The 25,086-nt window shown below is 42.2% G+C and overlaps 1 protein-coding gene across 4 annotated transcripts in view; it reads right to left on the bottom strand.

The window, feature by feature from the left end:
* The window catches only part of numb (NUMB endocytic adaptor protein), a 46,952-nt gene that overhangs the window by 9,521 nt on the left and 12,345 nt on the right, over window positions 1-25,086 (bottom strand). For all 4 annotated transcript variants that reach the window (XM_082516703.1, XM_082516702.1, XM_082516705.1 and 1 more), the window contains exons 2-3: window positions 9,801-9,937; window positions 3,363-3,437 (exon numbers count right to left, since the gene is read on the bottom strand). In XM_082516703.1, the coding sequence (XP_082372829.1) occupies window positions 3,363-3,437; window positions 9,801-9,926 (201 nt within the window). In that variant the 5' untranslated portion in view covers window positions 9,927-9,937. The remainder of the gene's footprint in view (window positions 1-3,362; window positions 3,438-9,800; window positions 9,938-25,086) is intronic.

The following is a 25,086-nucleotide window of genomic DNA, read 5'->3' as shown; positions in this document are numbered from 1 at the left end:
ATGAAAGAAATCTCTAATGCAAGACAGCATGCTCTTAATCCTGGACAGTGGATTATTATTGATGATATGTGGCTTATTTACTTATTTTTTCCTTCATGAGATCAGGTTTGTGGTTTTAAAAAAAAAAAAAAAAAAAAAAAAAAAAATGGCACCGAGACCAGAATATTAATAGTGGGGGAGGCTAGCACAGGAAGTACTTTAAAAGTTTGCATCACAGAAAGCACATATTTTAATTGTTTTAGGTCCACCGTCAATGATACATCCTCAGGCTACTGGGCGTTCATGCCCAAATGCAACTAGGTCTTCTAAATGTGTCAGCAGTTCCTCGTGGAGTGCCTCACCCAGTCTGCACAGAGGTAACACGCCAACGCACTATCATCTCCTGAGTAACAGCAAAAACATTCACACATTCACTCAGAATACACTTCAAATCCCCAGGCTGCTGGCCAACAACGACAGGAAGTGATGTCACGATGACAGGAACAAAAAAAAAAAAAAAAAAAAAAAAAGGCAGCGTGGAGGTTGATGGTGGTGCAGTGCAGCTTTCTTCTCCACTCGCCTCTGCCCCACCTCCTCCCATGTGAGTCACGGGTCAAAAAGCTGTGAGAAAACTCTTATTATCGTCCCAAAGGCTGCTGGGAATGCAGCGGCGTCGCCTCAGAGCTGTGGCTGTCACACTTGCAATCACACACACCGGCTGAAAGGCTGGACCACCAACATGCACCCTCAAGCACAGTGCACATACAAGGACATCTAAACACATTTCTTTCTCTGCAGTTATTTCTCACGGCACATCAGCTTGTTGTCATTGGTTTTTGTCCGTTTCAAGACTTTGTGCCGATGTTGGCTGACTGTATAGGTAACGTGGCTGCAGTTAGCTGACTTTCAGAAAACAGCCTCCCCTCATCGACCAGGAGCAGATATTAAGTGCCTACAGGTGTGGAGCCTGGTTTCTGACCAATTTAGTTATTAGTTTCTGGAAATAGAGCAATATTAACTCGCATGTCTCTCCAATGGTAGGGACTGTATTTGTTGCCTGGCAACAGTCTGCTTATTAAAGCATCAGTGAGGATGAACTTGGATGTATCAGGGCCTCGCTAATTGTATTTTTGTTTAAAGGGTCGCCCTGGTCTCCTCTGACAACCTAACTTTGACGTGGATCATTGGCATCAGGGGGCTGCTCTCTGCAAGGCTGTTTACGCAGACTTGTCCTGGCATCACGGGCTGCGTTTCAAACCATCCATTAAGAACCTTTCACTCCAACCTCATTTTCTCAGCAAAATGCACACTTCGTATGCTGCATCACGGGGTCACAGTACGGCAGGCTACAAACACTACAAACCTACTCTCATCTACTGACTGAAATGGAAGAAGAATGATGGAAATGAGGGGCAGACTGACACAGTACAGCAAGACTCATTTCTGTTTGCTGCTCCACTGCTTTGAGCTCCAGTGATGAATGTTAATGCCAGAATAATAATCCTCCTGCATTATGAATTTTTTAACTGTGAAGACTTAGTATCACTATGTAAAATCTATGGGACAACCCTAAGGAACACAACAACAATGTGCACCTCAAGACGGCGGCACTACAATGAGGAAGAGGGGAAACAGATCTGCATCCCTGCCACTGGGAAGGACAGGCACTATGTTGGAACACATTAGCAGTTCTCAAGCCAGTGGCAGATTGTTTTCCGGCATTTCCTGTAAGACAAGCCATTCAGGGCACAGGTAAAGTGCCACATCTAGGCCAGAGCTCAACATTTAGCAAGAATATAATGGCAGCAGTTAAACTACAAACAAACGTTTTGGTTTTTCTAAACACTCCCAAAATATAGTTTTGCAAATACATAGTTTTGAGAGTGTTGGTGTAAAATACCGATCCTGCAGATCAATGAAGCCGTGCATCTGGCCATTTACACATAAGGCTTTTGGCCAGTGAGGAAAGCGAGGGCGAGCAGCAGCGGAGGAGACAGGGGAGGAAATGTCATTAGGCTGAGGAGGGTCAGACAGTCGCAGCCTGCAGGAGGACGGGAGGCAGAAACACCCGCCTCTCCTCTTGAGTTGGCTCCATTTTGTCGGCCTTGTTAAAACAACTGTAACTCAATAAGAGCTCGCGGCCTCGGGCTCCGTGTTAACCACGTGACCTCATCAAGCACCAGTGTGTGCACGACACTGATGTGTGTTGTATCTGCAGTCGACCTTTGTGCATTTTCTGTACACTAAGAGAACAAGTGTGCTGCAGGGCATGCAGCATGTCTGTCTGCTCTGCCTCTGGGTGCACTTCGCCCTGTGTGCGTACACATTATCCCACTATGAGCTCCATCTCAGTGTGCATGCTGTGCAGCGAATGTCGACAGCTGCATCCAAATATAAGCAAATGTGTGCTCACGTACGTTTCATGTCAAACATTTTCCTCCACAAGTAGCGTGTAGAATGTCTGTTGTGTTTTCTAAAAATATAACAAAATGTCAGTATGCAAAAGTGAGAAGAAAGGCCCTTACATATAACTGTAAGACTGCGTGTGAGTGCACATTCTCTTATTTGTCTTGCATTTCAACTAGCATGTTTTTCTGTATAATCGTTCTAAGAAAGGGTTCTCACAGCTCAAGCAGTCTTCAGTAGTTTGTTGAGCTCGACTAAGAGCCGCTTTTTCACAATAGTGAGAAGAAGAGGCATTGATAACAAGTGAAACAGGGTGTGAATTCTCAATTATTCTGAGTCACCTCAAACTGAAACCAAAAGCTGTCAGCAGACACGTCGAGCGGGAGATTCATTACCATTGCTGGCAAAGGAATCAAATTTACGTCTGCGCATGACGTCATCTCGATCATACAGAGGCCGACTGTAGCAGCAGACCTGCCGACTCAGGTTTGGCCCCAACTACAGAGAATCAGCCTCTTTTGCACCGAAGAGTTTATGACCTGGGTGGGGCCTTGGCAAACAACTGACAACGTGGAAAAGCAATAGCGCCATTGCTTTCCCCGTCCTTCCCCTCCTCCTGCTCCTCAAACTGGAATTTGTTCCTTTTTGCGCAACTCCGCCGGAATCTGCTCCAGCAGGAAGTACGTGCTGACCTGCTCTGGCTGAGAGTGTGCAGAGAGAGCCAGACAGGAGAACAATCGACACACTTGGGCCTCTATGTACTAGAAAGCTAAGTAGGAATAAGCAATGATAAAACTCTTGGAAGGAGAGTAATGATAGCTAAAGGAGGGCTACCTTAGAAATAGTTTTTAGGAAAAGTCAGTAGGATGTTGGGGAAATAGAAAAGTAATGGAGGAAAAGTTGAAAGAAAGAAGATACAAGTAGGAAATAGCAGCCTCATTCCTGGAAGTACAGAAGATATTTCTAGTGAAACCTACCGTCTTCAACCGTTTTACTGCATCTTCACAGATGTGCATGCCTCTGGATTCATCCACCTCCACATGTCCCAGGTACTGCAGGGCACAGAGAAGTAGATGGACAGGAAAAAAAAGGAAAGAATGAGTAATGCTGTGACAAACCTTTCCTGTGGCCATCTCTGCTGACGTTTAACTAAGGCTACAATAATAAACTTTAGAATGAGATTAGGTATTTAAATGAGCTCAGATTGTCTAATATCCCCTGGTACCCGAACGCTGGTGATTTATACACCTAATTAAATTCCGTTTTGAGGTCAATTGCAGTCAATAGCTCCATAGCTGATCTCTAATTTTGTCCATGGAGAAAATGATAACCCGTTCATGAGAAATGTATATGGGCAAGTGTGTAGACTGTAGTGTGTGATCCTGTAAGGGGACACGAGGAAGATCAAAGAAGCACGCAAAGAGGCAAAAACAAACTGCCCCTTCCGATCTCTTTGTGAGCTGACGGAAACAACGTAGGCTGTATATTTTATCTTTTGAGCTTCACCACCTTCCAGTAATGGCTGGCTCATCGCAACTCTAGTTAAGACTATAGCAGGTTCCAGGTTGTTCCAGGTTATTATGCAATAACTTGGCAGATGCTCCTACAGTATATTACTCCAAGGCTTCCCACAGTATATTGTTGCTGGAGCAGGCTGCTTCACATGACTCAAAACTGCCTGTACTGACACTTCAAGTATAAAGTAAAGAATAACTTTGAAGTGCGAGCAGTGCATTTCAGCTTGTGGCCTTCAGCAGGGTCATCTTCATCCTATCCTGTGGCTTGTGAGTGCAAACATCCTGGTTTTACTGTGAAGTTGCTGATAAAGCTGTAGCGGTGACCTTTACGGACAATTTTCCTTCTCGCTGTACTTTGGAAGTAAATAAAAGGTCTCCAGTTATGTTAGACAAAGTCAGTACGCCTTTTAAATCACACAGAATTACAGTTCATGGGGAAGAGTCATTACCCCATATATGCCAAATATTTATTGAGACTAAGCTACGGTAATTAGAGACGAGATATGTCAGGGTTAGTCAGATTCAGCACTGGAAGCTGCACTAAATGATCGTCCAAATTATACGTTCCGTCCAAATAGGAATATCACAAACTACAAGCCTAAAACCCCCCACTCCACTGATGACTTGCTCTTGGCCAACACCCTTAACGACTTCTACTGCCGTTTTGACGAGCCATCAGGCAGCCTTCACACCTCCAACGGCCCCAACAATAGAGGCACTTTGGACACTCATTCCCCCACCTCTCCCCCCTCCATAGAGCCATCACCACCTTCAAACTGTTCACCTGCAACACCCGCCTCCTCACCCCACACAAAAGAGGATTTCACACCACCTCCTCCCACCACAACTCTTCATATTCATGAAGCAGATGTGAGGAAGCAGTTTAGGAGTCTGAATGCTCGGAAAGCTCCCGGCCCAGACGGTGTGTCTCCTGCCACCCTCAGACACTGTGCAAACGAGCTGGCCCCAGTGTTTTCTGGCATTTTCAACTCCTCACTGCAGGCATGTCATGTGCCTGCCTGCTTCAAGTCCTCTACCATAATCCCTATCCCCAAGAAACCTAGGATCACTGGACTAAATGACTACAGACCTGTGGCTCTGACATCTGTGGTCATGAAGTCATTTGAGCGCCTGGTTCTCTCCTATCTCAAGACCCTCACGGCCCCCCTCCTGGACCCCCTGCAGTTTGCATATAGAGCCAACAGGTCTGTAGACGACGCCATCAACATGGCCCTACACTTCATCCTGCAGCATCTGGACTCCCCAGGAACCTACGCCAGGATCCTGTTTGTGGACTTCAGTTCTGCCTTCAACACCATCCTTCCAGACCATCTCCGAGGCAAGCTTTCCCAGATGAATGTGCCTGATCCCATCTGCCGGTGGATCACTGACTTCCTGACGGACAGGAAGCAGCATGTGAGGCTGGGAAAGAATGTCTCGGACTCCCGGACCATCAGCACCGGCTCCCCTCAGGGCTGTGTTCTTTCTCCTCTGCTCTTCTCCCTGTACACCAACTGCTGCACCTCCACCCACCAGTCTGTCAAGCTAATCAAGTTTGCAGATGACACCACCGTTATTGGGCTCATCTCGGACGGGGATGAGTCTGCCTACAGGAGGGAGGTTGAACGTCTGGTGACCTGGTGCAGCCACAACAACCTGGTGCTGAATGCCCAGAAGACAGTGGAGATTACTGTGGACTTCAGGAAGCACACAGCCCCACTCCCCCCCATCATCCTGACTGACACCCCCATCACCTCTGTGGACTCATTCCGCTTCCTGGGTACCACCATCACCCAGGACCTGAAGTGGGAGCCCACCATCACCTCCGTCATCAAGAAAGCCCAGCAGAGGATGTACTTCCTGAGGCAGCTGAAGAAATTCAACCTGCCAACACGGACGATGATGCAGTTCTACACTCCAATCATCGAGTCCATCCTCACCTCCTCCATCACCGTGTGGTACGCTGGAGCCACTATCAGGGACAAACAGAGACTGCAGCGTGTTGTGCGCTCTGCTGAGAAGGTGATTGGCTGCAGACTCCCATCTCTGCAGGACCTGTACACCTCCAGGACACTGGGGCGTGCAGCTCGGATCTCAGCTGACCCTTCTCACCCTGGACACAGTCTGTTTGACCTGCTCCCCTCAGGCAGGAGGCTCCGGTCCATTCGCACCAGAACCTCTCGCCATAAGAACAGTTTCTTCCCCTCTGCTGTTGGACACATGAACAATAACCATATGACTGTCCCCGCCACTAACACATGACCCTACGCTGTGTCACTGCATCATTTCATGTTTGGCACTGATCACCACCTGCACTCATGTATATATCTTTCTACGTAGCACTCATAATTCTTATTCTCATGTATATATCTCATGTATATCTCATGCACATATCTTTCTACATAGCACTTTTAATTCTTATTCTTACTTTTATTTTTTTTCATGTCTATTTAAGTGCTATTTATGACAGTATGTTTGCACTGAAGCACCGCAGCAATTTCCTAATGTTGTAAACCTCAACATCTGGCAATAAACCCCATTCTGATTCTGATTCTGATTCAATCACCAATTTCTCGGGGGAAACCCTGTGCTCCTGACTATGGAAATACTCGCCAGGAGTGAAAACCTTACGTGAGTAGGCTGAGCTCCAACTGAATGAACAGAAAAGGCTGCCGCTTCCTGCCCGACCCTTCCCGCCCCTTTCAGACCTGAAGCAAGATCACGCCCTGCTGTGTGTCACTCCAGAGGAGTCACAACCTTGACTACTCCAGAAGCCATTGTGCATGCTGAGCTGGAGAGGAAGTCCTTACCCTTTCCTTATAGATACACATGCTGACCCACGCCTTTCACCCCCACCCTCTGGCCCTGCTATATTGAGCGTGTGACGCAACTGCTGTGAGTCATACTGTCGCCGTTTTGGAATACACATGCACGTAAACACACATCGATGCATGCAAACGTGCAAGGTGTTAAGGACAATAGTGATGCGAGGAGGCAGCTGTGGATAGTGAGGACAATGAAAGCAGTGGGGCTACTAATCGGGGATCATCCAGAAGGATGTGGCAGAGGTGAGATGAATAAATGCAGGGGAGACTTGAAGTGTCACAACAGATTCTTCATTATGGCGTCTTACTCTGCTCCATTAGTAAATAGCTGCCAGCAACAATCTGGGGGCTGAAACATTCACATGTAACAGAAGAAGAACTCCACCAAATAAATGGAAAATAATAGAATTTGAGGAGATTTCTGCACATGTGCAATTTGGTTCTGAAATTCAGATTTGTGTGTGGGTCCCTTCCAGGATTAGAATCACTTGACAACTATCCTACGGTGGGCTACGATTAGATGAAGCTAAATAAAACAAACTTCAAATTTTTCCAGCAGTAAAAGGCCAACAGAGCAACCATAAACAGAGAAAGTACTAGGGCTGCTTGATAATTGCAACAATCATAAACGTGTCTATTGCTGGTCAGTAATTATATCTATTAACATGGTTATTCATTAAGTTAAATGCATTGAATTATTAAACTGTGGGATGGTTTCACTGAACTTTATAGCTAGGTCAAATTAAAAATGTAAGAAAAAGGGAGCGTTTTAAGGTTTATCTGGTTAGGATTTGAGGTATTTTTGCCAGTTTCCAGTCATCAGAAATAAGAGCAGCCCTTTGGGCAGGCAGTACTGTAGCTACAGGGAGAGAAATGTACAGCTGACACTCCCAACCAACACCTCTGTCTTACACTACAGAAAGCAGCACCTACAGGTCCCCGTCAATAATTCTTCCACAGTTTTGCCCATTGAAAAATTCAGAGAAATGTACTACTTCTAGATAGATTTTGGTTCAACAAAAGGTTCACTTTTGTTTGATTTTTGGTTCAAACTGATCTAAACTATGAAGGAATTTACAATTTTAGGGGCATGTGAAAGACCCGCCACTATAAAAGAAAGGAGTGTATATCCTCTGGATGTGACCTGGGAATTAATTCCGAGAACTTGCTATAAATCAGTGTCAAGTGACAGTGCAAAACAAAATTCAGTCCAATTCCATAAGCAGCCTCACAAACGTCTCCGCTGGTAAACAGCACACACAAGCAACTGAATCTAATCTTGCATCTGCCACCAGCCTTCAGCAGTCATAAGGCTGATATTTCCATATGAAAAACCAAGTCTACATGTTTATGCCTTTCACCATCACCTTGAATTATAATAGACATATTTAACATTAAAACAATTTGCTTATACATAAAAAAAATGTACAAGCACTACGTAACAGGCCCTGATAATGACAATTAAACTCATAATCTTCTTGCCAAAGGCACTACAGAATGGGTGGGTATTCTTCTTCTCCTTCCCTGCATGTCCTGTCCTACCATGTATTTATTACTCTGTATTGTAGCAGTCTGTTATAATTTCACCACAACTATTCACACACAGACAAACATTCATGCAGAACGGGGCTCCTCTAAGGCACCTAGAGCAGGAGACAGGGAGCAGCAGGAGGGGGAGGAGGGATACAGATGAGTAGCATGGTAGGTTGCACCATTGCGATGAAAGCCAGTGTAAAGGTGGAAAGAAAAATACTGGTGGAGTAGTGTGCGTTTGGCTGCAGAGATAACATAAGGACAGTCAGGTTTTTTTCCCCCCCATTTACCTAAAGTATCTGGCTTCTAAGTCAGTGGCTACTTTTACACCTTCACTGTGGTAATTATGGCTAATTATTACTTTTCAAACAGATACAAACGTTTTGTAAATGTCACAAACCTTTTTCTGTGTTTCTAAGTCAAGAAAATACTATCAAAAGTTAAAATATTCTATTATTTTATTATACCAAATAACACAGCTAATACTCCTTAGCCTTGCTGAGCTAAGAAAAACATTATATTAACAACATCCAACTTACTTTGCACAACAGAATGAAACTGACGTGCGGTTGTCAACAAAGGGATAAATGCCTATTAAAGAATTTGCCATATGTTGGTAATCCATGATTAAAATATCTCTTAAAATATGAACTAAGGGTTAGGGCCATAGCAACAAAATCAAAAATTATGTGCTCATAAGACCTACATTTCTTATATAAGCATATAAAAGATTAAATACAGTTAGCGTGAAGGGTTTTCTGCTCATCTTGTTGGAGAAAATTAGGATCTCAATATTCTATTCTGGACTTCGTGAAAGCATCTGGACAAGCAATTCTTTTTAAAATGAAGACCGTTTATGCAATTCCAAGAGCAAATTGCTCAATATTGCTCAATAAAAACTACATAAAGGGAGCACATAGGCGACATCAAATTAAAGCTTGTACATTTGCTTATGCACAATTTACATCCACTGAACAGCCGCCAAGCTTAGAAATTCTGAGGTAAACGTTCCCTTTCATGACTCTGAAGTCTTCAGTTCCCTTTTATCCCGAGTAAGAGGAGGATTTGAGCCCATGTGATGGGAGGAAGTGTACCGTCACACTTCTGTTTGCAAAAGTAGGAGGGTTTTGTTGCCAAAATAAGGTGAGATCGCCACTTCATCAACTGCTGCACAGCAGGGCTGACTGCCATTTCACCATGTCCCCGACTTATCTTGCCAGTAATGAAACATTTCTTTCAATTCCACATATTTTTACTGGGGATTCAAGTGGTTCTGATACTCCTAAAACACAAAGTAATTGTGCACACACATCCCACAGGTTTGTTAGACTACAGCAGATAATCCCGCAACCTAGATAAAAACTGTGCTCAAACTCTCTGAATGGTTATGATTAATCACAAGCCGTGTCCTTGGGGAGGAAGGTGGTATGAAGAAGTTTCGCAAAGGTAAGAATGCATCAAAGTGAGGTCAGCCCTGCACTCCGTTTCTGTGTCTGAAGTGGGGTGTACGCAGGTGTGTGTGTGTGTGAGGGAGAGTCACCTTGACTGCAAAGCTGCATTTGCCGGTGCGGACTGCCTCTTCGTCTGTCTGCCACTGGTGCGGCCGACTCGACTCCGGCACGTAAACGTCTTTCTTCCGGCGGAAGCTCTGCCGTAGCTTATTCATCGCTGAGCTCCCTGTAATTGGAGAGAAATTTTTAATAATCTTACAGTGAAAACTGAGCTGTCAGCAGCAGCAGTGAAATAAAGAAGGTGCAGCACTAAAAAGCTGGAGATTCATCTAACTCAGGTTAAGCTTAGTGTTTTTCTACAGTGAAATTATAGATAATGGTCCAAAAAGCAGGCGATCACGCAAACCCACAGCAGCAGAATAACACTTTCAGCAGTCTTGTTTTGGTGCCTGTAAATAGGAATCCTTTAAACTCTGACATCAGTGCAAAACACAGTAAGCTGCTGTGTCTCTGACTCACCAGGAGAAACAAAAGAGGCTGAGACTTTGCAGTGTTGGGAGTCAAGGCAGTGAAAATAAAAGGGAGCAGTGTTCCTTTTATTCAGAGCCTTTTTTTTTTTTTTACCACAATTTAACAGACAGTGTTTGCACATTTTTAATTTAGATGGTCTGACATTTTCCATTAATATCTCAAACACTGCACTGAGGCCTCTCTGGGGGGAAATTTAGTAAAACAAATCTTTTCAACCTCTAGATCACTTTGAATTACACTGCAATGTAATATTTTACAAAGCTAAAGTTTGCTAGAACATGGCTTTATTGCCACCCTGTACTTATTAACGTAAACTGAGCAAAAATAGATGTAACACGGTGGTCAGGTGATCATTCAGGCAGAAAACAAACTCAAGTCCCCAGTAAAGGTCAGAAGTAAACTTATTACCAGGTCAGGTATAAATAGTCTTGGAATAAAACATTTGCCAGTTAATCAGCAAAAAACGTCACATTACATTAAGTTCTGCAGTCATCTGTATAATAAGTAAAAGAGTAGTGTTTAACACATTGTATACACATGAAGACAAATGTACTAGCCCACCTATGAAATACAAAGTTATTGTCAATTGTTTTTAACAGAGCTTTAGAGTTTTAAAAACAATAAATTACTTCTATTCCATTTCTTTTATTTCAGAAAAACAAACGTTACCAGGGTCAATATCATTAGCCCCCTGAAAAAAATGACTTTTTTATGAATCACAGCAGAAACCGCTGCTGTGTAATGATGTGGTATAACTTTTTTATGCTTAAAGCTTGTAATATCAAGTTAAAACTTAGGGTTATCTTTCAATTTACACAAATGCAATTTGAAAAATCGTCATGGCAAAAAAAGAAAAAAGAAAAGAAAAGAAAGAAAGAAAAAAAGAAATCAGTTTAGACTTCAGAAAAAGAATTCATGCTCACAAAGCAGGAGATGGAAAGTTCAGGTTTTGAGACTACTTTGTATATATAATTTGTATCACCAAGAAATTGAAATAGAGCCACATAGTACATAACAAGCCCAGCAGAGGTAGGAAGAGAAAGATTTGAAAGACTCTATAGACCCCAGAACAACTGCCAAGACATGAGTGAAAAGCAAGTCAAGAACTGTAGCTTCAAAGGAGGCTGTCACTAGAACCCTACACAGGAATGAACTCAGAGGTTACAGACCAAGAAAAACTCTGCAGAACAGACGCCTTCAAGCCAGACTGAAGTACACCGAGGAGAACCTTGAGAAAGATTATGCATATTGAAAGAGCATCCTTTGATCAGAGGAGACAAAACTAGAGCTCTGTTGTCATGGAGACGCTCTTTATGTTTGGACAGAGAAGTGAGAGGCGTACAACCTAAAAAACACCGTCCCCCACAGTGAAACACGGTGGTGGGAGTCTAATGCTGTGGGGATGCTTCGGTCCGTCTGGAATCTCATCAAGGTGGAAAGAATCATGAAGGAAGATGGATATGCAACACGTTCTCCAAAGCATAACATATTACGTTATGTGACAAGTCGTTGGTATGTTATGCTTTCGGCCACCAAAAGGAAGGAAACATGAGAACCATTTGGACTCAATTCGCACATGTACATTTATTTTACTTTAATCGCTTTAGAAAACACTATCGAACACCATTAAGGTTGTCGGTAAGGTTAAGGATTAGGTTACGGTTAGGATTAAAGTTAGGGCTATGGCTGGAATACACAACTGGAACGTCCGTGACCACCAGGAGCATCATTCTTTTGGATTTCATCCACAATCCGGCCTGTATCACAGGAACGCGTAAGGTTACTTTTCGCGTTCCCATGGGACACCTCGGGACGTGACAAATTGTCGGTATGTTATGCGCTAGGATTTCAGATTCAGATTCAGAAGACTTTATTTATCCCCGAGGGGCAATTGAGAGACTGACCTTGCCGACCGTACATACAATACACAAACATCACATTGGGGAGACAGGTCAGGCTAGGTAGCTGGCCGGTCAGCCACCCAAGCAGCGACCCGGAACCGAACAATGGAAAATACACAACATCAGGAAAGACGAGGAGAAAAAAAAGAACTCCCCCCAGACTGAGCTCCAACAGGGAGATCAGTTTGAGAACAGAAAGAAAAGAAGAAGAAAAAACACCTCTGCGAAAGGAAACCTCAAGCATTCAGCTTCAGCAGCAAAACTGGGTGTGGGTCTTTGTCTTCCAACATGACATCCCATTGAAAAAAAAAAAAAATCTATGGGGTGAACTGAACACCAAGGTCCATGTCAGAAGACCATCAAAGCTGGAGAAGTTTGACAGATTCGCCAAAGACGAATGGGCTGAGACAGCTCAGGAGACGTGTGAGACTTGCTGATAACTACAAATACAAAGCTTAAAAATCAAGTTTTCATATGGAGGATAATAATTAACTTGAGACCCCAAGCCTGGCTATAAAATTCGAATCATTAAACCCACTTCCTCATTCAAGTTTGAACTACCCTTCACACTGCAAGTTGCCCTCAATACTGGTTTAACTTCTAAATATAGTTCTCAACAATCATTCAAACATTTGGCCAACTCTACATGTTTCAGGTCCTTTAGGGATCTTGTTGCACTCTCAGATCTAAGCAGTTATTAAACTAGTGTTATTAGTGCTATTATTCTAAATTATTAGTATACTAAATGAGTATTATTTATAAATAACCTAATACATGGAGTTGTTGAAAATATAACCCAGGTTTGTATTTTTCCTTAAAATCTTACAAATCTGAAGTTTGACCTTAGTGTAGGTTCAAACTCTAAAATTATCTTGAATTTTAAAAAGAACCCAAAACAACACAGTACAATTAATTGGGCTAAGAGCACATGTATGTCCTCTTGGCACTGAGAGAGGATTAGGAGGCACAAAAAAAAGCAAAGACCCAATTAAGAGTTGCTGATCCAAACTAGAAATGAAAGGTGCATCCATCATCGAAAGCCCGGCTCACGTCTCCTGGAGTGAGTCATAACTGGGGACCAGAAGTCATTCAGCCATGCAGCTCCGACTTTTAACACGTGACCAAAGCAAACTCCTTGACTAACGAGTTGTACCCGCTAACTTCTGAGCTGATGAGGATCTACTGGGATTAAAGGTCTTTAATCCACTAGATCGGACTGTCCGCATACACACAAGACACAAGGACAAGCAGCAACATAGCAGCAAACACACACTCTCACATGAACACACCTACTTAACTCACACATGTATACACACAGAGGACCTTAGATGTTTCTTTGCATAATGAAACCTGTACTGAGAGTGTAAAGTGTGTTTGAGGTGAGGCTCACTTATCTGTCTGTGCTAGGCTCCGGCGCTACGGGCAGGACACAATAAAGCTTTCAGCCTTGACCAGGTCACAGAAGCACAGATAAACACATCAGACTTAACTAATGTCACCAGAGCAGGACATTGGAGTTGACCACTGACTCTAAAAATGTCATGCAGTAGCATTTCTCCACAAAACAAAAGATACATCAGAAAGTTAATCTGTTGCACAGCTTACAGGCCAGCTACGTTTTCTTTTCGCCAATTTCAGAGCTAATCAGTGGATCAAATCAGTCTGAGTGTAGCCAAATTTAAGTAAGGTTCAGATTATAATCTGTAATGGAAACTGTTTTCTGCAATATCACATGCTGGAAAATCTGACAGAAACAATGTAGAAACCAAGCAGAAGTGTTTAAGCCAAATACTTCAGCAAGTGCTGAGATACTAACAACACTCAGTCACAACCTAGTGCATATGTCCGCATTAACTGTGCACAGACACATGAGTTGTACCCTGCAGAAGACTGGAGTGTTTGAAAACAAGATGACTTGAGCTACTAGAAAAAAAATATTGCTTCATCGCTCGCTCCCGCTCTCTCCTCACGCACTCGTTTATTTAGGTCATATCATGTTTGGGCTCACTGCAGTGCCGCTGACAGGCTGCATGCTTCTAGCCTGCAGAGTGAAGAGGAGGGAAAACACATTTGTGTGCACACACACCAGGCGCACATTTTGAGAAAAATGTTCTCACCTTGAATTAATTTGTCATATTTTCAGTAGACACAGAACATCGTCCAGCGATGATGACTTAAACACATCTTTGAGATGTGTCAACAATGTTATATTTTTGGCGGGTGGGTTTTTTAAAAACAGATTCGTGCCAAGCGGGGACTTTTTTTTTGTTTTTGTTTTTTTCACTTTATATAGAAAACATGCAGCTTTGCTCCTCTACCAGTTCCACAGGTTTTTCAAACTTGTAAAGCACATTTTCTGTAAATAACAACTACTAGAATTAGGTCAAGTTCAGTGCGCCAAACATTCTTTTTGTCCTGCCCTGTCCTAAAAACACAATTTAATCAAAGAAAGAGAAATACAACAAATCTTTTCGTAAGTCCCAACGAGAGAACCTTGACTATGACCTTTTCTATCACGCTTTCACGCGGAATTATCCAAATGCTATTTTGAGCTTTTTTTTGCTCACTGTTATTGTGTACAAAGCTGGTTGGTCTGAAACAAAACAGAAAATTAACACATGTCTTGCTCTGTTTGAGGTTGACTGAATGGCTCAGTGGAAAGGGTGTTTACCACAAGGGAATCCCCGTGTTTTCGCACCTATATGTTTACGTCTACCTCTTCTGTTAGACCTAAGTGGTGTGTGTTCACCGATCAACTTTAAAAGGTTGACATCTATGTTGTGTTTACAGCAACTATTATTTTTGTTATAGTTCAAGGTGCAGATTCATTGATGGATTCTTTTATCAGTTACTCAAAAAAATAGATAAAGGCTTTATGTAAGTGTGCATCTTTAGATACCTTTATTAAAAGATAAATGCATATTTGAAACACACTTTAGGCTGAGCTGGAATCTACGCTTTGAAATCATTTTTTTTGTCTCAGTCAAATGTTTGCCTACTAATGCCCCCGTAATTTTTGCCTCATCTCACAGCACCTTGCTCAAACTCAACCTCTAAATCGCTCAATGATTCATGCCAGCTTACAACCCACACGCTTTGTACTGTAAACGGCAGGGCCTACAGTCCAGGAGTCTAAGTCAATGCACATATTCATGTGCGTGGGAAAAAGCATACGCTCGCTATGTGTGTGAGTGTGAGTGAATGTATGTATGTGCTGGTGCTCAGCCAAGCATATGCACTTTAGGAGTGTACAACATGTGTAACCATTTGCATGAATGTGCAAATGTTTGTTCAGCATGTTAGAAACAAGCAGTATTAAGAAAAATGTGACCTTCCCTAATAACATGTTATTGCTGGCTGCTATTAATCCAATTTGGAGCTCCTACTAATGTTGTTTGTGCGTTGACCCTTTATGTCACCTTCAAACTGTGCCAAAGAAGCAGGATTTGCCAGTGAACTAAAAAAAAAATAAAAAAATAAAAAAATAAACCCACAGCAAGGTGCAGGTAGGTTTATCAAAATACATCACACAGCTCCTCTCCAGTACAACATGTTTAAATCATAATACTTTTTGGCCACAATAAATCGCGCGCTTTATTCACAAAGACCATTTCCCTGGCCTAATGAAAAACTTCCAATTCAACGAAGACAAGAAAAATTCCAGCTTCATATAGAACTTCCAAATAATTTACATTAACTGCAACAAATAACAATTTCCAAACTGATCCAAAACAATAAATCAACAGCATTTACATTTCAGCAACATAAACACATCACAGCCTTGTGCACACAACTAAAGCTGCAAAGGGTGTAAACCAAGTAATCACCGGTGAAATTTGCATTACCGCTGGCATTAGATAAATGCATTGTGTGCGTTAAATGGCAGAAAGGCGAGCGTGAAGGCCAAGCAGTGCAAACCAGAGAAACCAGATATTGAGCAATGATGTGAAAATCTGTGTTTGCCTGCTACAATGAGCAACGCAATATGTTCAGCCCTACGACTGGCCACAAGCCAGAAAGACGAAGGGACAGACTTACGGAAGGTAGGAGACAAAGACAGAGTGATAAGTTTAGACAGGAAGGGGAAATAATTAGGAAGGAAATGATTAAGCAAGGGAAGAAAGTGCAGGGTGAAGGTGGAGATAACTTTTCTTCAGTGCAGCAGTAAGACTTCTCAAGCAGTTTTTTTCACTATATCAAAGAACTATATATAATCAAAGAAACTTTATGACCTCAAAGAACAAAAGCAAAGCTGCACTAATGCAACATGGCTTCTAACACTGACAATCACATCACAGTTTATGAACATTAACAGCGACAATTATATTTAAAAAAGGACAAAGGCAACTTGTTGTTGCTTGCACTTCGACAAAGTCAAAGCAAAAATCAGAGTGCTGTTTTCACACTTGTAATGTGACGACAAAAAACCTTGTTTCTGCTCTGTGTTAATGAACTTATAGTCTTTGGAGAAATGCATTTCCATTCTGAGTGCCTAGCATTTATATAAACCTTTTCATTGCAGCTGCACAACACATGCTTGGCTACTTACACAGGGACAGTGCTACCAGGAAAACAAGCCTGCAAGTAATGGTATAATTTTATTCTAACAACGAAAGCTGCACAACAGATGCAAACTGTAAGGAGTAAAAATATAACTGTGCTCCTTGACAGCAATTATATACTTTGCACCCATTGTTAGACCTTAATCAGGGCTCTAGACTAACTTTTTGCCATGGGCGTACAGGTACGGCTAACTTTAAAAAGTTAGGCGTACCGGCACAAAAGTTAGGCGCACACAAATTTTATAATAATTTATATAATATAATGTGTTTTTCTGGATATACTGTGCTTTTTCAGCATTCAAAGATTGATGACACCATGTCAGAGCACTGGCTATGAATTTCAGAAGGATCAGGCCTTAACTTAACAGAAAAGTTAGCAATAGTTCTTTTCCTATTACAGCTACATCCACTTCTGTCGTGCCTAGGCTGCTCACTAGGGCTGGGTATCATCACTGATTTCTATAATCCATTCGATTCCGGTTTTCAAAGTCCTGATTCGATTCAGCTTAGCCTCAGACAGTCAAAAATATTATAATTCTGATCATTTATCAGTACTGACTTCATCAGAATTGTGAACATCACAGCAGATGCCTTTGTGTGAAAGTAACTGAGAATAAAACACAGAAAAACATGAAGGAGATTTTCCTGGTCTGGCTTTTTATAGCAGATAACCTTAAAAATATTCTACAATGTTCTGCATATAAAGTTTAAATTTCTTCAGTATTGAACAACAGAAAAAAATAGGCTTTCTTGTCCGAAGTCATTTAAGTGAAAAAAAAGAAAAAGAAAAGAAAAAGACAGCAGCCAACAGCGCTGTAAACAACGGTAGACTGGTGGGTAATAATAATACAGAAAACAGAGATTGGAGACGGGAAACTGTTCTTGAAGTACAGAGAGAGATAGAGAGAGAGCTAGCTGTGCATGAAGTGTGTTTTTAATAGTCGTGGAAGCAAAACAGCAAAATTCATGATGACATTGATCAAATGTGAAGCGCAGTTTGCTGCTTCTTTTGCTGCTGGCTCGGTGAATTTTGGTTGGAGAGACAAAACCTGCAGCTCAGAATCAGCGCAAAAAGACGTAAACACAGCGCGGACCGGACGCATCAGGATCGCTAAGCTCCGACAGCGTGTCCGTCTACGGGCCGTCGGGTGAGAAAGCCGAGAAAGACAAAGTTGATTCTGATGCGTCGGTCCGCTCTGTGTTTACGTCTTTGTGTGGAATCCGTGTACCTGCTCTCATTTGCTGTTTGGTTGTTGTTGAAATGGTTTTGTGAGCTTTAATCTGAGAATCTGGCATTTCTGGCAAAACACAGTTATATTTAAAAGTCGATTCAGGATTTAATGAATAATATCGCTTTATTCACCTCCCACTTCCACCTGCACTTTCAACTGGACCACGGCCAATCAGAGAGGTCCCGCCCCTTACTATCTCTGATTGGTTTAGTCCACGATAGGGGCAAAATGTGTGTCTGTAGTTGACCACAGGGAAGGTTGCAGTTTGTTTGTTTTTTGGCTACCCGAACAGTTGGTCGCACAGGTGCAACCAAATTTTTTATTTTATTTTATTTTTTTTTAGTCGCACCACTGAAAAATTTGGTCGCATTTGCGACCAAATTGGTCGCACTCTAGAGCCCTGTTAATAAATAAAACGATACTTTTTTAAAACAACAGAGGGCATAAAAAGGCATGAGGGGCACCCCAGAGCCAAAAAGTTATGTAGTGAGGTAAGGGCTTTGGTTTAGGAAAGCAGGATCTGAATCCCGCTGGAGCTGTCATAGCTCTTGCAGCCTATTGCTGTGAGACCCTCTGGCTGTACTCCTAGAAGCACTAATGAGGACAATTACACAAGGACCATTTATACTCTCTCTGCATTCATATACACAGTAACATGAAATAATAAAAAAAAATAAAATAAAATAAAAATTGCAGAGCTCTCCCAAAGACTCTCACATGCAATGTCACCAACATGCTCAATGGACAATTACAGACACAGGCACGCACAGAAAATTATAAGGTAAACAATGTTGGTAAAATGTAAAGAGACCAAGACATGGTGGCCAAACAGAGGCACAAACAATAAGCAAAGCTACAAAAACAGAGGAAAGCAGAAAGAATGAACAGTACTTTTCCCCCCTCAGCCTGGTGGTGCACAGCACAAGGAGGGAGGGAGTACTGCTGTTGGCTGTGGATGTAACAGTATTTGAATAATCTCTCCAGGAATGGAAAACTGATTAATCCTCGCAGAAGGATCCTAGGGATGAGTACAGCAGTTGGGTTTCAAAGAACAGATAGGGGCAGGGAGGGAGGAAGAGGCTAGGAGGGGAAAAGTGTAAGACCAAGAGAAAAGGAAAGAGAGAGAACAGGCAGCAATTCAAGACAAAAAGGCCCCATTGTCTCCTTTCTTAACTTGCTCCACCACTCTGCCAGCTGATACTCTTCATCCCATTTTATACTCAGTTCAGGGAGTTACTTCATAGTTTGGGGACAAACAATAACACATTATATACTAATTTCAATAAGACCAGCTATAGATAATGCAAAACATGCCTTTAAAGCATATCTACTGAGCCATGTTATCAGGGCGCCAGCCAACTTGAGGTGATAGTGCCTCTGTTCTCCTTCCCTCCAAGACGGCCATATGAATAGAGAATTTTAAAAATGCTGTTACCGTGGTAATCCAATTTTCCAGCCCCAGTTTGTGGCTTGGCATGCTTATATAAAAAAGGTGGGGGCAAAAAAAAGAAAAAAGAAAAAGAAAAAGAAAAACGAGAGGCGAGCTATATGTACATAACAGTAAAAGACAACCAGTCAGACCAAGATTGGAAAATGTAGTTTTTGCCATTGTTTTTGTTTTGTTTTGTTTTTTGCGGGGGGAGGGTGCTAGGCTAAACCAACTTGGATGATGTCTCATCCGTGTTTGGTGATGCTGTGGACAGAGTACAATGAAATATCTGGGTCAAAAAGAAGCTGTTCTGTGCTTCTCTGCAAAGCCTGTCCTCATCATTCTTCTGCTATGAACAGAGAGCAGCCTCTCACTCGTTAAAGTCTCTGTTCATGTTGGCAAAAAGCTCTGCACCAGTCTATCGAAGTTTGCTGATGCCTGGGTTTGTACTGTGTGTGTGTGTGTGTGTGTGTGTGTGTGTGTGTGTGTGTGTGTGTGTTTTGTTTATTTCCTTAGGGCACTAAGAATAAAAATCTGCATGCAACTCAGACCTTTACTGTGTTAAAATTAATTCATAAACGTCACCTGGTCCATTATAACAGCAGTGCCATGAAAAAAAAATGTCCTGGTTGCTCATTCAGGTTAATGGAGTATGTGCCTAAAAGGAGCTAAAATTATGGTGATAAGTCAGCTAATCTCTCAGTAATTACATACAAATAACTACACAATAAACATGAGACTGACCAAAACTTCACAACAGACATGCAACAGGGCTGTTACTGACATACAACATTCAGTTAAGAGAAACTGTGTGTGAAGAGGAATTAAGCTGCAGCTTCATTAATGCTAACCCCTAAATGTGATATTCTGGGTCACATGCAACTGTACAAATTCAATTAAAGTATTACAGACAGCCAGTCGGAGTAAAGCATGACCTGAATGGTGTCTAGTCATGGTGCTGTGCCACAACATATAATTTGTGATAGCACTGATACAAATTTTTTATGTGATATAAAAATGTCATATCATGACCTAACTGCATAGTGCGTGCAATAACAAGACAAGATTGGGCAGTAAGAGCAACATGCCTGGCGACAAATGAGTACCCAAAATGGAGCTAATTGGAAAATCTCAAAAACTAAGCAAAATAAACAAAACAAACAAACAATCCCCCCACCTCCCCACCCAAAAAAACCCCTCACTAATTCACACAATAGATCACAAAACATGCATAAAAAGCTACAGATAAAGATGGAAACTACACACTTGTTTCAGCACTTGAGGCAAAAAAAAACACATACCATCAAGCACAACCAGACTATGGAAATACCAGCAGCTGATGACGTGCAACCCAAATGTAAACAAATTACTTGCTGCTGGAGGACTCGCTAGCTATACTCCATATGAAAGAGAGCAAACGGCAGATAAAAATTACTGATGTGACAACATGATGGAAAAGCAGGTTAGTTTTTGTTAAACTAAAGCATGAAGCATTATTTTGTACTTTAACTTAAAATTCTCAAGGGAATACAATAAATTAATTACCGTAATTGTCGGGCTATAAGCCGCTACTTTTTGCACCAGCTTTGAACCCTGCGGCTTTTAGTCAGGTGCGGCTTTTCTATAGATTGTCCATGATTTTTGTGATATCGTAAGACGATTTGTTTTGTTTGTTCCGCTGTTGTACGGCACTACGTTGCCTGGCGGAAGGATCGGGGTTCAAGAGTGGTATGTTGGTCACATGTCCATCCGCCAGGCAACATAGTGCCGTACAAGTAGCGCGAAAAACAAACTTCAAAGTAGCGCTACGCGTTCAGCGGGAGTCGTGGATGATGAGCGGCGATAAACTTGCGAAAAGCAAGTTGTGCTCAACTCCACCGGTGGATTCTGACAGCGTGGAAAAGTGTGAAAACATCCACGATCACCAACGGATTTCGAAGGGCTGGACTGCTGCATGATGAAGAGGAGGACACCGCCACGGCCCTTCAGAGGGTGTTCGACTCCGACACTGACAATGACAATGAGGATTTCTTTGGTTTTGAAAGTGACAACGAAGGAAAGAAGCTGAGAGTGGATGACGAAGCCATCCTGATCCTGTTCGTATCCGACACTGGAGAAGAGGACTTTGGTGGTTTTAGAGCGCAGGAAGATGGTGGTGAATGACTGACTTTTCTTCTTGTTAAAGCCGTGTCACTGCACCTGAGCCTAAAAGGTAGTCTGAATCTATTTTTCTGGTGTGCTGTAGGTTACTGTTATGTACTACATTTGTTACTCATTTATGAAGCACAGCACATGTGCAAATATGTACCCATAACTTGTTTTTCAAAATATTAATGAAAGGGGTGTGTCTCCAAACAGCCATCTCTTTCCTGACAATTCGCTTTGTGCATATTCTCTTACATATGATGAGTCAACATTGAAACACCTGCGGCTTTTGGTCAGGTGCGGCTAATGTATGTACAAAACAGGATTTTCCCCTGATTTTAGCTTGTGCGGCTAATATTCAGGTGCGCTTTGTAGTCCGGGAAATACGGTAATTAATAAAAACACTACCTAGGCTACTTTTGTGCTTAGGTAGTGTCCTGACTTATGCTGTGTTACTGGATACAATATTGCACTAGAATGCTGTTCTTGCTGGCCTATTTCAGCCAACTCACACTTGAAATTAAGAATTGCGTCTTCAATGACAGTTGAAAACCGCCTTCATTTACTTATATTTATAAATGCTTAAATGCTTATGCCCCTTTTCCTACTCATATCGACTCGGCACTGTTCTCCATGGTTTTCCATTAGGTCATAGTACCTAGTACCAGATACTGGATTGTAATAGAAAACCAGTCAATCCGAGTACAGTCCATTTATTCTATTTTGTACAGTATTTTATTCTGTTTTGTATAGTATGTTATTCTATTTTTATCTGATTCTATTCTATTGGTTTTTTTTTTCTTAATGTTTAATCCTCTTAACTTGTACTGTCCACTTTCTGCCACGACCAAAACATTTCCCATGTGTGGGACTAATAAAGGTTTATTTTATCTTATGCCGTGGCAATCCGTGGTGAGTCAACCCAAGTAGGTACTACTGGAAAAGGGTTTTAATGATCAAGATAAATAAAAATACTACCAAATAAGTTTTCTAGCAATCTATCCTGGCAGTGTTGTTGTTTCACCCACCCATCCATCTTCTTCCAATTGTTCAAGTGTGGAAGAAGATCTAAGCACCAATTTCTTCATGGATATATCAAGTAGTTTCCAAGCATGCTGAGAAGCTTTATCTTTAGTATGTCGTGGATCTGCACCAGGGTTTCCTCCTAGTTGGAATAAGACACACTCAGGAGGCATCGTAGTCAGAGGCCCAAACCATCTCAACTGGCTCTTTTCCATGTGAGAGTAGTAGCAGCTTTACTCTGAGAGTCCGTCCCAAATTACTGAGCTTCTCACGCAATTTCTTAGGGGGATCCCAGCCAAACTTCAGAGGATACAAGAGGAAGCTTGTATCCATGATCTTATTCATTTGGCCACTGCCCACAGGCCATTTTTGAGGGTAGGATTAGAGAATGCCCAGTAAATCGATGGCATTCCATTCACATTTAACTCTCTTTACCTCAACCAACCAACCATATCCCTGTCAATCCATCTGTCAAACTTTCCACTCTCCCCCCACTCATTAATAAGACTCCACTTAAACTCCTCCACTTGAAGCAGAAGCTCAATCCACTTTTTCTACTAGAGAACCATAATGTTTAAATTAAAACATTTCTGTATTTTGTTTGCTAATGTATACATACACAAAGCAATTACAAATGTATTAAAGTGGTACATTTATTTTTATAAACCTTTAGAATGAAGTACACCTTTTACCAAATGCTCCATCATCTTCTGAGTAAGATTTTCCTAACTTATATCAACAAGCTCAACATGATATAACTACTACGAAAAATAGCTACAGCATGATCGAGCTGGTGGAACGAGAGAATGTTTGCAAACAAGTGTAACCCACTGCCAGCTGCTCTTCAGCATGCCGCTCTTGAATATTAATGTCTGTACACTCTGCGTCATTCACCTGTCAGGTATGGCATGTGTCGGAAGTGATCCCCTGACATAAAGTGATGAAAAGACGGATGCAGAGAAGTAGTTGGCAAATGCAGCTGGTATTACTACTTGGAGAAGAAACAAAATTAAATTATTCCAGAATGTCAGCAAGAAATTGGGTCAGCAATTTTATTTTGGTAAAACATCTATTTGGGGATATTCAAGATGCTCAGAGTGAGCCAACTTCATAAAAGAGAGACATCAATAGGACAAAGTATAAATGGGTGGTACGCAACATAGGAAGGAAATGATGGGAATAGGGTTGCTGGCTACTGTTTGTGCTGTACTCCCTGTCGCCTATCTGCCACTGAATCATTTCGAAGTCCTTCAATCTGTTCCCTGCCCCCAGCTAGACACGATGACCCTTCTTTCCTGAGTGCATGCAAGTAAAGGGGTTAGGGTTGAGAAAGGGAAAGAAAAGGAGTCCAGACTGCTGCGCAGGGGATATTATGTTGCTCTTTTCTCCAGCAACTTCTAACAGTGTGTGTGTACATCACAAACTCTGCAACTGGCTTTTTCCATGTGGCCATGGTATATATAGATATATGCGTCTATGTACCTAGGAGCATCGGGGGAGCTCGACAACAGCAAGTTCACCAGCCAGCCAACCCTTCGACACAGAAAGCCACACATCACTTTGAGCAACAACTGAAGCCACATTTAAAAAGCCAAGGCAGTCCCCTTTCACTGGGGAGTGGCAAATCACTGTCACGGTATCTTCTCCCCTCAAACATGCCCCTGCAATGATTCACAGACTGAATCGATAGCCAGGATCTGGCCTGGTTTCCACCACAAGGCCACACAGGTCATCAAGCAGGCACTCCTAAGATTTATATCACTTGCATTTGCAAAAAACAAAAAAACAAAAAACCATTTAGTCACAGTTTTTCAAAAATTCTTACCAGAGAGTATTTTGGTCTAAATAACCCAAAATGTGATGTCCACATGTGGACGTCAGGTCCTAGGAGGTTAAAAGGATCGTTCTGGAAACGTTGCAGTGATGTGCTGGGCATGGGTTGCTGATTCAAACCCCTGCAAGGAAGAGTTTGATGTAGTGTTCTGAGTGGCCCAACTTCATTAATCCTGGCCCTGGACTTTATAACTGCTCCAAACTCAATAGCCATTAACTCATGTGGCAGCAATGGAGCAATGTCTTTATGAAGCAGCTGTGAGTTAACAAAGCGGCTGTTTGTATGTGTGCTTGGAAGCCACGGCTTTCTCTCTCTGCAATTGAGAAGAATCACGATAGCCTTCCTTTGTTGGGAGCACATGAGTGTTGTGTAAACTGTGGCACAGAAGCTTAACCTCCTCACAGGGCGAATACTCAGAGCTAACTGCAATACATTCTCCCTGACTCTGGAAGTGAACTCTTCTGGGGAAACTTTGAGTAAACCTCTGAGCAAAAAAGCTACTCATGGAAACCGTGTTTACTTTTTCCCCTTGACATCACACGCATTACGTGCACATGCTATAGCAGCACTTCAGAGAGCGAGCGAGCGAGTACAAGAGGATACACTCTGACGCAGATACGCACAATGCTCATGAAAACACACTCTCACAAGTTAGACGGACGACCACAGCTTCTCAAGGCCCCAGAGCCAAAATGGCACTATTATTAAGTTTGGGTAT

This window comes from Aulonocara stuartgranti, assembly GCF_965226115.1.
Source record: "Aulonocara stuartgranti genome assembly, chromosome: 19".
Taxonomy (NCBI): Eukaryota; Metazoa; Chordata; class Actinopteri; order Cichliformes; family Cichlidae; genus Aulonocara; species Aulonocara stuartgranti.
The sequence above is the reverse complement of the archived record's forward strand: the minus strand, read 5'-3'. Positions and strand labels throughout refer to the sequence as shown.